The sequence below is a fragment of the Gopherus evgoodei genome, chromosome 6 (assembly GCF_007399415.2).
Source record: "Gopherus evgoodei ecotype Sinaloan lineage chromosome 6, rGopEvg1_v1.p, whole genome shotgun sequence".
Classification (NCBI taxonomy): Eukaryota; Metazoa; Chordata; order Testudines; family Testudinidae; genus Gopherus; species Gopherus evgoodei.
Window position 1 is genome coordinate 29,212,693 of NC_044327.1, and position 14,438 is coordinate 29,227,130.

General features: G+C 39.8%; 1 protein-coding gene across 5 annotated transcripts in view; it reads right to left on the reverse strand.

The window, feature by feature from the left end:
* Positions 1–14,438, reverse strand: part of FREM1 (FRAS1 related extracellular matrix 1) — a 102,210-nt gene that overhangs the window by 80,414 nt on the left and 7,358 nt on the right. For all 5 annotated transcript variants that reach the window (XM_030567431.1, XM_030567432.1, XM_030567433.1 and 2 more), the window contains exons 2-3: positions 5,969–6,475; positions 917–1,011 (exon numbers count right to left, since the gene is read on the reverse strand). In XM_030567431.1, the coding sequence (XP_030423291.1) occupies positions 917–1,011; positions 5,969–6,199 (326 nt within the window). In that variant the 5' untranslated portion in view covers positions 6,200–6,475. The remainder of the gene's footprint in view (positions 1–916; positions 1,012–5,968; positions 6,476–14,438) is intronic.

Consider the following 14,438-nt stretch of genomic DNA (forward strand, 5'->3'; position numbering starts at 1 on the left):
TACTTAGCCTCTCTGCCTCAGTTCTCCATTTGTCAAATGGGGTTAATAGTATTGTACTATCTCATTGTGATGTTGTGAGGATAAATATATTAAAAACTTATGTTGCCCCAATTATCATCATATCCGAGAACCTAAGTGCCATAAATAGACAGAATGTGGTAGAGTGGCAGCAGGCAAGTTTGATATATTCCTTTAAAAAAAGAAAAAAAAAGGAGAACAAATTATTTAAAGCCCCAGTGGAAAGAACAGGGATAGATCTGTTGTGAATGGCATCATGGGGATTCTGTGCAGTTAAAGCACAAAGGAGCTGCTCTAATTTATACCAGAGATTATTTCAGGCCCTCATACAGCAGAATCTAGTGGGCATAAACTCTCAAGACAATACGTTTTGTTTCCCATCCAGGAAAATGATATCTAAAGATGGATCATGAGAATTATTTATGGCCTGATTGTCATTTCCTCGCTTACGTTGAATAATACCTTACTCCACAAGAAATCCCATTGAGGTCAAAGGGATTTCTTGTGGAGGAAAGCACTGCTCAGTGGGAGTAAAGGTAGCAGAATCTGACCCTTAATGTCTGTGCAGCATTTTGAGAATGTGATACACTTTGTAAGTGCTGTTGTCAGTATTAACAGTAAAAGGAAGAACCAGTCAGTTTCTGTAGTATACAAATAAACCAATGTTTAGTAATGTCAACAAATATATTATCAGAGTCTTTCTCATATATATTTTGACAGATAATAGTATAAATAGATCACAGCATGAGTTATTGGTTAATGATGCCTTAACATAAGTAGTTACTGCAGATATAAATGGAAGAATTTTTATTTGCCTGAAAAATGGACTGCTTTTTCTTCATGAAAAACAGTTATTTTTACTAGTGATAATAATGCATAATGCTTCGATGCTGCTTACCTGTACAGCCTAAGCATGACCAGGTCTTCATCTAAAATTGGACAGCCATTGTGAGTATACTTGATTTCATTAGGAAGGAAATGACAGTCAAATACCTATTGAGATGGAAAGAATAGATAAGGAAGTGCTGCCAAGAATGTCAGCATTTCCTTCTTCTGTTCTCTGATTGTCAGAGAAGTGTTCTTAGAACAAAAGCACACTTTTTAATCTGTATTTTGTTTCTACAAAACAGGAGTCAGCCTTTGGTTGTTCAGTGTGTGACAGAGTATCCACATCCTGAACCAACTTCACTGAATAAAAATTGAACTTCACTGAATTAAGTTGACCATCTTTGCAGGTCATTGTATTAGAAATGCAAAGGTTTATGCATCATTATGAGATTGTATGGAACTTTATCAGAAAGACAAGATTAATGCAATCTCTGGAAGGTATTAGGAACATCCAGGGGTTTTTTTTTGGAATAATAAGTGTGTAGTGGATTTCCTAGGAAATATCTTGGGGTGAGAGGAATGCAAATTCTCCCCTCCATAGCCAACCTTTCGAAGATACCCATTGTGTAGGAGCTACCTGTTCTCAAAGACCCCCAAACCATATAAAGTGTGAGTTAAACATGTTGTGAGCATAATGCATTTGAGCTGAAACTGTGATAAACTGGTAATCCCAAGAACTCCCCTTGAGTGGAAGGTTGGAGGACTCCTCCTGCCAGAATCTGTGTTAGGGTTAATTCTGGGGTTAATTCTGCTAAGCTCTCTGTAATTTTTTAGTAATGTCAACAAATATGTTATCAGAATGTTTCTTGTATATATTAGCTTAAGAATGAAGTAGGCTTGCATAGGAAATACTGTGTGGTTCTTTATAACTGTAGCAATTACATCTGTTAACCATTTCTGAAGGAAAAGCAAGCAGGTGTCCTTGGGCATCCTATCTGTGCTGGGAAATACACAGTGAAGGCAGGGAACTATGCAGCCTGGAAATACGCCAGTCAGAAAGGACAGACACGTGTCTCCACCCAGAAAGGCAATGGCTGGGGAGCTGGAAGCCTGAAAGCAGGTGCCCTGGCTGGACTACTAGAGGAAATGCAGGTGCAGTTGCCCTGAACTGTGGTACAGAGTTAGCAAAAGAAGCAAAGCAATACTGGGCACCAAGAGGCTACCAGTATTCTACAATTTTAAAAAGAATAACTACATGTTAGTTTCAGTCAGAGCAGCACGCACTTAAATTCCATTGACGGGACGTGCTTGAATGGTTTGCAGAATAATGATGGATTCGTGCACATACTCAAATGCTTTGCTGAATTAATAACTGATGTGAAGACAAAGATGCATGTCACCAGTGTATCTATCACAGGAGGCAACTTTCCCCTAAAAGTATTGGGCCTTCCATAATCAAAAGCAGCAGCTCTTCGGCACTCAGCAATAGGTCAACCCTTTAATAATAGACTAGTCATTAACTAATGCTGGATGAAAATACTGCCTTGGTTTCTTTCAGTAAATTCCACAAAACTAGAATTTACATTATTTTATATTATGAAAGTATTTACATTGCAACAGGGTTATCAACATTTAAAAATATAATGTGAATTTCTGTTGCATGTTGTTCTTGTTGACTTGAAGCCAGATGGTAACTGTCATTTGTTTCTGGGGATCTTCAAATATATCCCCTGACTTCAATTTTCATAGACAAGGCACAGCAGAGAATAATATTTTAGTCCAGTAACTAAAGGGTTAATTTGTTCTCCAAGAAGATACATTTAGGTTAAGATAAATTTAACTGGCTACAGTATCCTGGAAATAATCAAACAAGATTCATTGTTGCAACAAATGTTCTACCTTTTACTTCTGTGGAAGCAGCTTGTGCGAAATGTGCTGCCTACGCTACTGTTTGAATCTCTTGTTCTTTTGAATCTCTCTTCTATGTCTAAGAAAAACTAAGCAGCTCCTAAAAGGGTGGCTTGTGATTTTTCTGTACATAACATAACAGTGAACAACTTTATTAGCCTTAACTGCCTTTCTCTTTCCTTTTCAGTGATGACTTTGGTTAACATATTAACATTAATCAAAGTGTTGTGAAATACATGTTCTCTATTATTGAGTGGAATGATATTTAAATACTATTTTAATTAGTAGACTAGAAAGTGTTAATTGAAGTTCTCAAATCAGCTGAAGTTAGGACCGTTTGCCTAAACAACAAATTTGCACAGTGTATAATTTAAAAAAAACCCATCCTGCATGCTAGCTCTCCACAGTTCAAATTCTCCCCTCCATAGCCAACCTTTCGAAGATACCCATTGTGTAGGAGCTACCTGTTCTCAAAGACCCCCAAACCATATAAAGTGTGAGTTAAACATGTTGTGAGCATAATGCATTTGAGCTGAAACTGTGATAAACTTCTCAGCTGATGTAAATCAATGTAGCTCCTTCAAAATCCATGGCATTACACTGATCAACACAGGTTGAGCATCTGACCTCAGAGTCTGAGAACGCAGTTTTCATCATGCATCTCTGGTTTTAGGCTGTGTGATCCACCAGAGGATAAGGTTTAACTTATGAATAAACATTTTTACAAGACATCATTAGTTCTTGTTCTTAACTGATAACAAGAGAGATTTAAAAAAAAAATGAAGGACCTTTCTATACAATCCTCCTACCATTGATAGATAGTGATTATAAAATAAAGGCACAATCTGCTTTGCTAAAAGAAACATCTGTTTTATGTTTCCTAATATGTTTTCCTTTTATACAAACAGGCAACTGTAATTGTCTATAAATTTCCTAAGTAAAACAAAGGAGAGCTAAATCTTTTCCTAATTACTGTCTAGCTTTATTTTTTCCACTTCAAGTGCTTTTCAATTACAATTTATAATTAAATTGTCACACATTCCTAGCACATTATTCACTTTAATCACAATAAACCATATCAGACTAGAGAGAGTTTCTGACTGCAGCATTTCCTGGTTGACAGGGCATGCTCAGCACCAGCCATGGGCTAGCTTAATACCTTTATTCAGGTTAGGTTAACACTTGAGGCCAGTGCATAGGACTCTGCCTCCCAAAGTCATGTGATTAGATTAAAAGCTTTCATTTAAAAAAAAATTTCTAGCCCTAATGGTTGCAAATAATAGATTGAAAACATGAGCTGAGTGGAAGTGTTGCAGTGACATCTGCCTGAGTTTGCAGACAGGCTCCAGCAAAAGGAAGAGCAACAGAGACTAGAGTCAAGGATTAAGCTATGTGGCTCCAAACCCAACAGCAAAGCAGGGCAGGCCCCTTCACACCAGACTAGACCCAGGAGGCCCTGTTGGTGCTGCTACTATCCTAGAGTGCCACCCTGCTGCTTGTTGATAAGGAGGGCCACTTCACCAGTCCAAGAGGGTGCCCTCCCAGCTCCTATGGATGCTGGGGGATTGGAGAGGCAGGCTCCTTGCTTTGTTTGTTGCCTCCTCCAAGTAGCCAAGGTACAACAGGGGGCCCCCTGCCACCTCCCTAGAACAGAAGGCCTTATGAGCAGGGCCCTGGCCACTGAAGGAAGAGGAGGAGGTGAGGGTGAGAGGACAGCTTCTGGCTCTGTTTTCCAGGTGTCCAAGAAGTACGGTTGTGGTGAATACATGTTCCCAGTGCTCCTGGAGACATGGTTCCAATCTGGTGCTTGGCATGGCTCAGGGTAGGAATGCAGCTCAGGGTTGCATTATGTTCCCTTTACTCCCTGGAGCCAATGGACTCAGGCAGCCCCCAAAGTAAGTTACAACATCTTTAGGTCTCCTCTAACTTTCAGCCACCTGCCTGTTTCTCAAGGAGCCACTCCAGCCCTGGGGGTTTCACTCGGGCATAGAGAACTCCTGGCCACTCCCCTCTTTTCTCCTACACATGCCCCCAGCATCAGAGGGTCCAGAAGGAGGGGCATGTAAAAGCTAATTTAAGGTCTCTGAACCACATAGGGATTTTTCCACACAGGTGAATCCTCCCTGAACAGTTAAACCAGTTCTACAACTCCTTTGAGTCACCCAAGTGTAGTGGGAGCACAACGTACAGGAGTAATACCGCAGCACCACTGCTCCAGACTTCTCCCCTTGCCCTTACAGTCTGTGCATGCACAGGCTCTTAGAGGCAAAATGTAACTTTCACAGTTTTGGTGCAGTTTAGATAAGCAACTCTGGTGTGAAAAAATTGTTATCCAGCCCACAGATACTTCAAGAAAGAGATTTACTCTGGGTAGTTTGATACTTCTGCTTGCAAAACCAGGAAGCAAGGAGAAGATTATACATATATTAGACTGCATATATTAAAGTTAACCCTACCTTCTCAAATCTTGGAGGGAAATAAGGTTTGATTATGGTTTGTTTTCCATCTATTCATCTTTTATCAGTGCCAGTTTGTCCATTCTTATTACTACCAATAGCTTCTTTCTAATAAATTCAGATGATGGAATTTACCAGAAAGATTAGATGAAGAGTGGTACATGAAGTTGCTACATATTAGACATTAAAAGAGAAAACAAAATCCTTTTATATATTTCCCATCTGTTAGTAATCTGGTCATTGAGAAGCAGAAAAAGTAACACTATATGCAATGTGCTTAATGTACATGATGATTACTTTTTAATTGCTCCCAATGTAGTGACTGTGTGACTAAAATGTAAAGAGTTTTAGCCTTCTCTGCATCTCCCTAGGGACACTGGTTACCCTCACTAAACACAAACAAGCAGCTGGTAGACTACACACTGGCTCCTAACAGAAAGTTTTGTAAGAGCTGCTGATTTAGTTCATCACAGTGGAAACCAGATACTGCTCACCTCCACCTTCATGTGCAGGTGTTACTGTATTCATGAACAAAATGTTTTCAGCACTAGAGATATAATTCTCATCCTACCAGCTATCTTTAATAAAAAATTAAATCTCACTCACAAAGGCAGTGTATTACTATGCCTGTTAATGACTATCCCACCCTTTCAGATGACTGTTCCTTACAATAAAAGCATTTCACGTCCTTTAAGACACACGCGCATACACACACTACCAAAGAGACAACAGTGCAGTAAAATTCTGATCCCACATACCTGCGGAGTTAGTTTCCCAACCCTCTGTGTTATTGGCTCATTAATCACAACTTCCACTTTGCAAGCATCTTTCTCTCTGGGGATGGAAAACTGCAGGTCATCTTCTGTCAGGAAGACAGACTGGCCCTTCATCACTTTCACCCCAAGGTTGACACTGATGAAGGAGGAGCAGACGCATCTCAGGATAATGGCGAGCAGTGGAAACAAACAGCTATTCTTAAAAGGCTTCATATTATTAGGGAAATCCAGTTCCCTTTAACTAGTAAAAGTCCTAAACAAAAGAGGTCTTCTCTTCGTTCTCCAGCAGAGTTTCACCATATAATCAAGGCGAACAACTTTAGTCACAGGCAATAATGTACTGTATGTTTTCTGTTAAGATGTGTCCTTGTGATTGGAGTTTGGACAAGAGCGCCTTTCAAAGTGTTCTTAGATTTTAATAAATCCCTTTGATCAATCGTGACCAAAATGATGGATGTGCTTTCAGAGTGCTTTAAATGTCTGCTAATCCTGCGAAACAGAGAGGGAAAAATGGCATGAAGCAGTGAGCATCTATTGAAAAGACAGGCAAAGAGATCTTTCATCAGTCCCACAATTGCAGTTCGTGTCAAAAAATGGACTTTTTAAAAATGGCACCATCTCACTCAACAGATCTGCTCCTTTTATGAATTCCAAGTTGTTCCCGCTGACTTGAAGTGAACATACACTAAATCTGGAGTATGTATAAAATCCTATATACAACTACTCTTTACTACTGTTAGCACTGCGACACCAACACAGTTATGAGAGACTGAACTGGAGTCTACTCTGACTGGTGTAACAAGACAATAGCTAAGTAGGTTCCAAATGGAGATAGAAATAGTTCTCCAGATTCAATATATCTGAATGCAGGGGGGAGCAGCTGCCTGTTTATTTAATCTACTACTGCATTGCAATGGTATGTTGAAAAAAAATCACTAGCCTCCAATTTAATAGACTCTACCAAGACCCAATGCTTTATCCTCCTTCCACTGGCTCTGCCGTAGCAGGTTAACTGGAGAATGAACATAAGTATAGGGCATGATGTTGTACTACAATATTAAAATTGTTGTTGCTGTGCCTGTCAAAACTGAGAAGGGGCTGATGCAATCAATCTATCAATGGAAAAGGGAAATATCTACAGGGAAAATGAATTCTTTTCAAATATGTCTGTGAAAACAAACAATAGGAAATAAAAATTACTTGATGTCTCTTAAAGCTCTTAGTTAGTCTTCATCCTTCTGAGGTGGATAAACTGAGTACCAGTAAGTTTATTTTGCCTGTGGTTCTTTAAATGACACATTTATAAATGAAAGACCTTTTTTAAAAAGCAGCCATACTCTTCTCAGGAAAAAACAGTCTTTCTAATGTCAAAAAGTCCATCTATCTAGCTAGGTGCTTAGTTGACCCTCTTTTCCTTAACACCTGAAAGCAGAAGTTAAAATTTCCCAAACTAATCAAAGATGTTTCACAAAGTTTAGAGAATGACAGTATTTTAATTAAATCTGATAAGCTCTTTAAACATTTCCATGATGGTAAAGCTACAGGTTCTGACAGAGATTCCTTGTTTCTATGAGAAATTTCTAATACTCTCACTCTCTATTTATACAGAATGTCCAAAGTAATGAAAATTGTACTGCCACCAAAATGATAAAAATCCAGTACTGTGGACCTCGCATTGCCTCAATTCCTTCCTTAATGTCAACAGTTAAGTCCTTGCTAAAGTGTTTCCCAGTAGACTGATCAGTCTGGCTTTATATTTTATTGAGAAGCCAACAGTAGTTGTAGGAAATTGTTAAGCATTATTTACTTCCTACAATACCACAAGACTGAACCACTCACTTTAGCCTCATTAACAAGACACTTAAGCATGTGCCTAGCTTGAAGCATGTGACCTCAGTGGAACTACTCACATTCTGAATGTTAGGCACATGATTAAGTAATTGGGCCCTCTAAACCTCAACTCGGAGAAGACATTTGACTGTTTCAAGGGTGGTGGGGTTTTGTTTGTTTGTTTTAATATATATTTGCAACCCTAGAAGCTCTTAGTTTGGGTCTTAAATTATATGCATGGATCAGACTATTTCTGCAAAATCCAACTATGACAGCACTGGCTAAGAACATACAACCAGAGTTTAAACTTGCAAGAGGGACAGTCAGAGTTATTCATTAGTCCCATAATTGTGTGCATTAGTCACTGAGTCCCTACCCATTGCCCTTTGATCATCTTCATTTACTGAAGACGTTAAAAGTGCCAGCCATGAACTTAAGCTTTCACTCTTGGCTATCAACCGGCTTATTCACTTCGCCTCTCCTCAAAACTCTCTCTCAGGTATGAGATCTGCTTTTTAGGGAGGCTGTCCAGCTTGAAAACTAACAAATAAATCAACAATCACCCCCACTAAATCCCTGGACAAAATATACCAGTCACATCACCAGCAGCCACTTCTACTTTCTTGGAGAACAGACTGATGAACAATAGGAAATAGATTTTATACAAACTCCCATCTATCTTTTGAAGTGCCTTAAAATCCTCTGAGTGATAAATATAGTATCAGACCTTCTACCCCTTCCCCATTTTGTATTCCAACCCCATAAATTCTCCAACCTGGTCAAGTCTGAATAAGAACGTGGGTAGGAAGCACCAAGTATATATGCCCCTACCCACCTCCATAACCCATACAAAGGTACGTTTGTATACAAACATGTGACTGGCTGTGGACCTGCCTGGGGACAGAAACAGATTCCAAATATATTTCTTCTCTGCTGTGTCCCATCACCACAATATGGTTCAACGTCATCTCACCACATAACAGTGAGACCCATGATAACAGCTGATGAGCCTCCTCCTCATAGTGTACTTCAAACGTTGCATCCAGTGTGCTCTGAAGTGTTTGCCTGCCGAGTCCAATCAGTGGCGCGGTAGGTACTTCGTCAGTAATTAGTTAATAGGATGGAATCAGACAGCTCAGCTGTGTGTCATAGGCCCTATATAGCTAGCAATTCATGGAACTACTTCTTTAGTTCAAGAGATGGAGTTCTGTGCTTTCATATTAGGAGGATCCTACTATGATCCTACGTCTGCTATTGATGTGACATTCCAAGTGACTCTGGTATCCAACATTTGATAATTTTGACAATGGGTTGGCAAAGATTTGTTACAGCATTAATTTATAAAGTATGTTGGCATCTTTTTGGATTTAAAAAGGCGTTATAAGAAAACATTACCACATCAAATTCAGACCCGGTGTAAGTACAGCTCCACTAACTTCCCTAGAATTGTACTCACTCACAGTTGGTCTGGATTTTAACTCCAAGAAGGTGAGTAATTTGCTGAGCTGATTAGAGAACAATTGACTTATATTGTTGCAAAGTATTTTAAAATAGTCTGCATTTCAATGGTGCTGTATATTAAGAATGACAAGGTCAAGCTTTTATATACTGGCACTGAAAATGGCTTGGCATATGACTCTACCTTTTTTCTATCCTTATGTCCTAATAAGTGCAAGTCAATCAAGTGTCTTCCTTTTCTTAGAAGGGTTTTCTTCACGATATATCATTAGAGGATTAACAGTTTCATGAAAAATATCTTCAAAACTTTGGCAACAAATTTTACAAATGTGAACTAATACTTAAACTCCGAGAAAGATCAAAACCAAAAGCACTTGCAGTAATATATTCTGGCCCGCCTGATTTACAGAATATAAAATCCAACCTGAAATATATGCAGTGAAGTTTTATGAATGATCACAGTGAATGAGCAAGTTACTCTGTTAAAACTATGGATGCAATAATCTACACTACTAGTTTCCTTTTCACCCATAACAGAGGCAGGTAGACACAACTCCTCATACCACCCACCTAGACGACAGCTGAAACAAACATTTCCTTTGAAAGCTCTGGGATGTCTTGAATTATAGGAAGGAAAGTGAGGCAAAGTCCTTTGATTCACACTCAAGTTCCTGATCTGTTTATATGTTATAAAATACATTTTCTTTTCTCTTCAAGAAAAAAATCCATATAACATTTTATTTAATCCCGGGTAGCCAGCTAACATTGTAGATGGTGTGTTTAACTTCCTGAGTTCCCATCTGCAGTTCCTACACATGGTGTTTCCAAATCAGCATTTCCTAACACGTACAAACAAGGGCAATCCAGGACAAAAATAAATCACCATAATAAGTATCAGAGGGGTAGCCGTGTTAGTCTGGATCTGTAAAAGCAGCAAAGAGTCCTGTGGTACCTTATAGACTAACAGACGTTTTGGAGCATGAGCTTTCGTGGGTGAATACCCAGTTCGTCAGATGCATGTGACGAAGTGGGTATTCACCCACGAAAGCTCATGCTCCAAAACGTCTATTAGTCTATAATGTGCCACAGGACTCTTTGCTGCTTTCACCATAATAAGTGCAATTATTCAGGATATGAATAGAAATATATTCTCTCTGTTCACAACTATGTATATTTGTAACTTGTTCTGAAGTAAAAAACCCTCCAAATATACTTACTTGAAGTTTATTTAAGCAGCTACTTAATCCACCTGGACATCTTTTGGAGTTTCAATTTATTTACTAATTAGAATTGTACATGTGCTTTATGGAAAAATAAAAGGAGACAGAGTCTCCACAGCTAAGAAATTAAAGCCCAGGAGCCCAGTCATTCAAACCCTTAATGGGATAACTCACCTGAGTAAGGGGCTGCAGGATTAGGCATTAAATTACCCTACACAGATGGGTAATGGACATTGCTAATAATTTAATCTGGGTACCTGATGAAGTTTGACATGTATCTTGCAGTGCCAATTATTAGAGTATATCAGCTGTAATCCTGGTATCCTTAGAATGACACCTCATCCCAGTCTTTAAATGGCAATTAAACATACCTATAGTTGAGACTATTAGGGATCTTCCCTATTGCCATATTCTCTCCTTGCTAGAGGACATTGGCAATTGGAGGGGTAGGTCAAGGAGTGGAATGAGATAATTCCCTGGCTTCAGTCTTGAGGAGAAACTTCTAGGCTGTAGAAGGAGCAGAGGGAGTTGAAGAGATAATGCCAGCTCTAGCATGACCTTTCCTACCACACTGTCCATTCACAAGTGCTGCTACGCTGCAATATTTAAAGCTGTGCATTGACTGCCAAAAGACAGAATGTTTAATTTATGCAAGCCAATGCAGAATGAATGAGGCACAGCTACTATAGAACTGGGACTGCTTCTCACCTTCTAAACCTTTGCCCAGTTACAGATAAGCTGCCAATTTCTTAAGACACAGAGGGTGTTTAGGTAGGAAGAGCATGACTACTGATATTTGGGTTTGACTAGAACATTACCTATCCCTCCATTAATCATCAGCGAAGTCCGAAGCACACTACACCAGATGAAGAAGGGAAAAGCTCCAGGCAAAGATGGAATAATGTCAGAAATTATTTCCGCAGGAGGCAAAAAACTTTGGAAGGCCCTCACTTTAAGATTCAGTCGATATCTCGAAGAAGGAAAAATACCATCCAGCTGGAAGGGGTCAAATTCCCCCTTCTTGTACAGCAAGATGGATCGAGAAAATCTTAAGAACTATCGCCGTATATGCCTGCTCTCTCATATCTATAAACTGTTTACAAAAGTGATAACAAACCAACTCTCGCAGAGTCTGGATGAACAACAGCCAAGAGAGCAGGCAGGGTTTCAAAGAAATTTCAGCGTGATCCACCATATATTTACCTTCAGCCAACTCCTAGAAAGAGCAAAGGAATACAAACTCCCACTGTGCATTGCTTTTGTCGAATATGAAAAGGCCTTCGATAGCATCGAGTTCAACACAATATTAAAGTCGCTTGCAGAGCAGGGCATTAACACGCAGTCCATCAGTTTTTTGAAGGAAGCGAATAGTGGATGTACAACAGACATGACTCTCCTCGAAACTCCCCTCCTCATCCCAATCGAGAAAGGTGTAAAGCAAGGAGATACGATTTCACTGAAACTATTTACTGCCTACCTTGAAATGATTATGAACAAGATCAATTGGATGAGTGGTATCAACATAAATGGAGAACAACTATCTCATCTCAGATTCGCGGACGACATTGTACGAATTGCCAAAAGCACCAACCAACTGCAGAGCATGCTATGAAGACTTGACAAGAAAAGCAGTCAGGTCAGTCTGAAAATGAACCATTGCAAAAAATATATATATGCGATCAAGCGTCTTATGAAAAGCCTAAATAATGGTAACAGGAGAAGAAATTGAAGAAGTGGAACAGTACATATATTTGGGCCAAGAAGTTAATATGCACCAAGATATGAACAGAGAACTCTCGCGAAGGATTCGGGCAGGATGGTGTGCATTTAATTCCATCCAGGACATCCTCAAAAGAAAAATCAACAACATCACATGTACAAATATCTTCAATTCAACAGTGCTGCCAGCTATGCTGTATGGCAGTGAAATGTGGGCACTGACGAAGAGAGAAGAACAGAGGTTGTCGGTAGCTGAAAGGGCAATGGAACAAGCTATTTTGGGAATTTCCCTTCTGGATCGTATCCCAAATGAAATGATTAGAGAACGCAGTGATGTGAAAGATATTGTCATGGAAAGCAGATATAATAAGATATGATGGGTGGGCCACATAGCACAGTTCACGGACAATAGGTGGACCTACTGAGTGGTACCTGTGAGAACAGAAAAGACCCCCTGGTCGGCCTCCAAGAAGATAGGAAGATGACATTGTTAAACATTTCGGATGAACGTGGAGAAGAAAGGCAAGAATGCGAGAAGAATGGCAGACGTTGTGATCGGCACAGTCTTAATGACAGCTGAAGACCCATCGATCCAAGTGATTAACTATTCTGTAGCACTTTATCAATGACTGCAAAGGGTCAGTCCCTCAGGTTTACATCTGTCCCAACTGATGGCATCTCCAGTAACTCAGCACTCCCCAACACCGAACAGGGTAATTGGTTCACACTGAAAACTTTTCTTTTAATCCACAGAGAAGATACAATCAGATACAGGGATGAACTGATAGATGTGTCCCCTGAAGTATTATTAACAGAACCCAACACTATTTAGCTTGCAAGACATGATGGAATCAGAGCCTAGGCAGTGTGACTGCACTATGAGAATTAGTTAAAAACGGATATAGTTTGGAAACATTATTGTTTACTTTATGTGCTGCCTGTGTGCCTGCAAAAGTGGAAAGTCCTACCGTATCTCCAGACAAGAGGTTACACAGGCACTGCTCTTATATCAGTGCATATATACACTCCAGATGTTCCTGCCATTGTCTTCCTTTTGTTCATTACAATGCTGTCTCTTTAAGTCTTTAAGAACATTAACTTTGTTTTTTTCAGACACTTACACTGTGGCTGCAAAATGAAAGGACATAAAGGATCCTTTTCCAGAGTCTGGGTCATAATGCTGCTTTCACCCACATCATACTTACATGTATTTCTTAACTCTGACTGAGAGTGAGCTGATCTATTTTCTGTGCTCTTGGACACTGTTCCATAAACTCAGGGCAATGGCACAGGTAAATCTGCCAGAAGCTATGAATGGGCAACAGGGCATGGATCACTTGCTAGTTATCTGTTCTGTTCATTCCCTCTGAAGCACCAGGCATTGGCCACTGTCAGATGACAGGATACTGGGCTAGATGGACTTTTGGTCTGACCCAGTATGGCTGTTCTTATGTGTTCCCATGCAGAATTAGTTGCCCTGTGTCAAACATAAGGGGTGTGTGTGTGTGTGTGTGTGTGTGTAGGAAGAGGGTTAATCAGAATTAGGCAGTTTTTGCCCATTACCCCTGGAAAATATGAGTGAAGAACTTGGCTTTTTTATGGGAGGGTGAGGGGCAGAGTGTGTGGAGGGAGTATGGGATAGGAGGCTTCTTCTCTTTGAAATGCTGGATGCTGTTGTCACTGTCTGTCATGCACTTCTTTTAGCCAGCTGTGCCTGCAGGTGTAATACTGACAGACCCCAACTGTCGGTGGGTGGGATTGAACCTGGGGAGCTTAGTACATGAGCGTCTACCACATGAGCTAAAAGCCAACTGGCTGTTAGCTGAGGCTGCAGAGCAGGCTCATTTTATCTCTCTCTCTAGATGATCTCAGTGCCACTAGATGGGACACAGCACCATACTCAGAAGATGTGTGGGTTACACAGGCACTGCTCTTATATCAGTGCACACATACACTCCAGATGTTTCTCCCATTGTCTTCCTTTTGTTCATTACAGTGCTGTCTGTTTAAGTCTTTAAGAACATTAACTTAGTTTTTTTTCAGACACTTACGCTGTGGCTACAAAATTAAAGGACATAAAGGATCCTTTTCCATTATACAGAAGCATGAAAATGAAAGATATTAATGTGAGAACCTTGAGCTTGATGTTCTCTGTTCAGAATTCGGTCAGTTTTAAATCTGGGAATTATTACTGCAAGTCATTTGAGCAACCAGTGCATAAAATC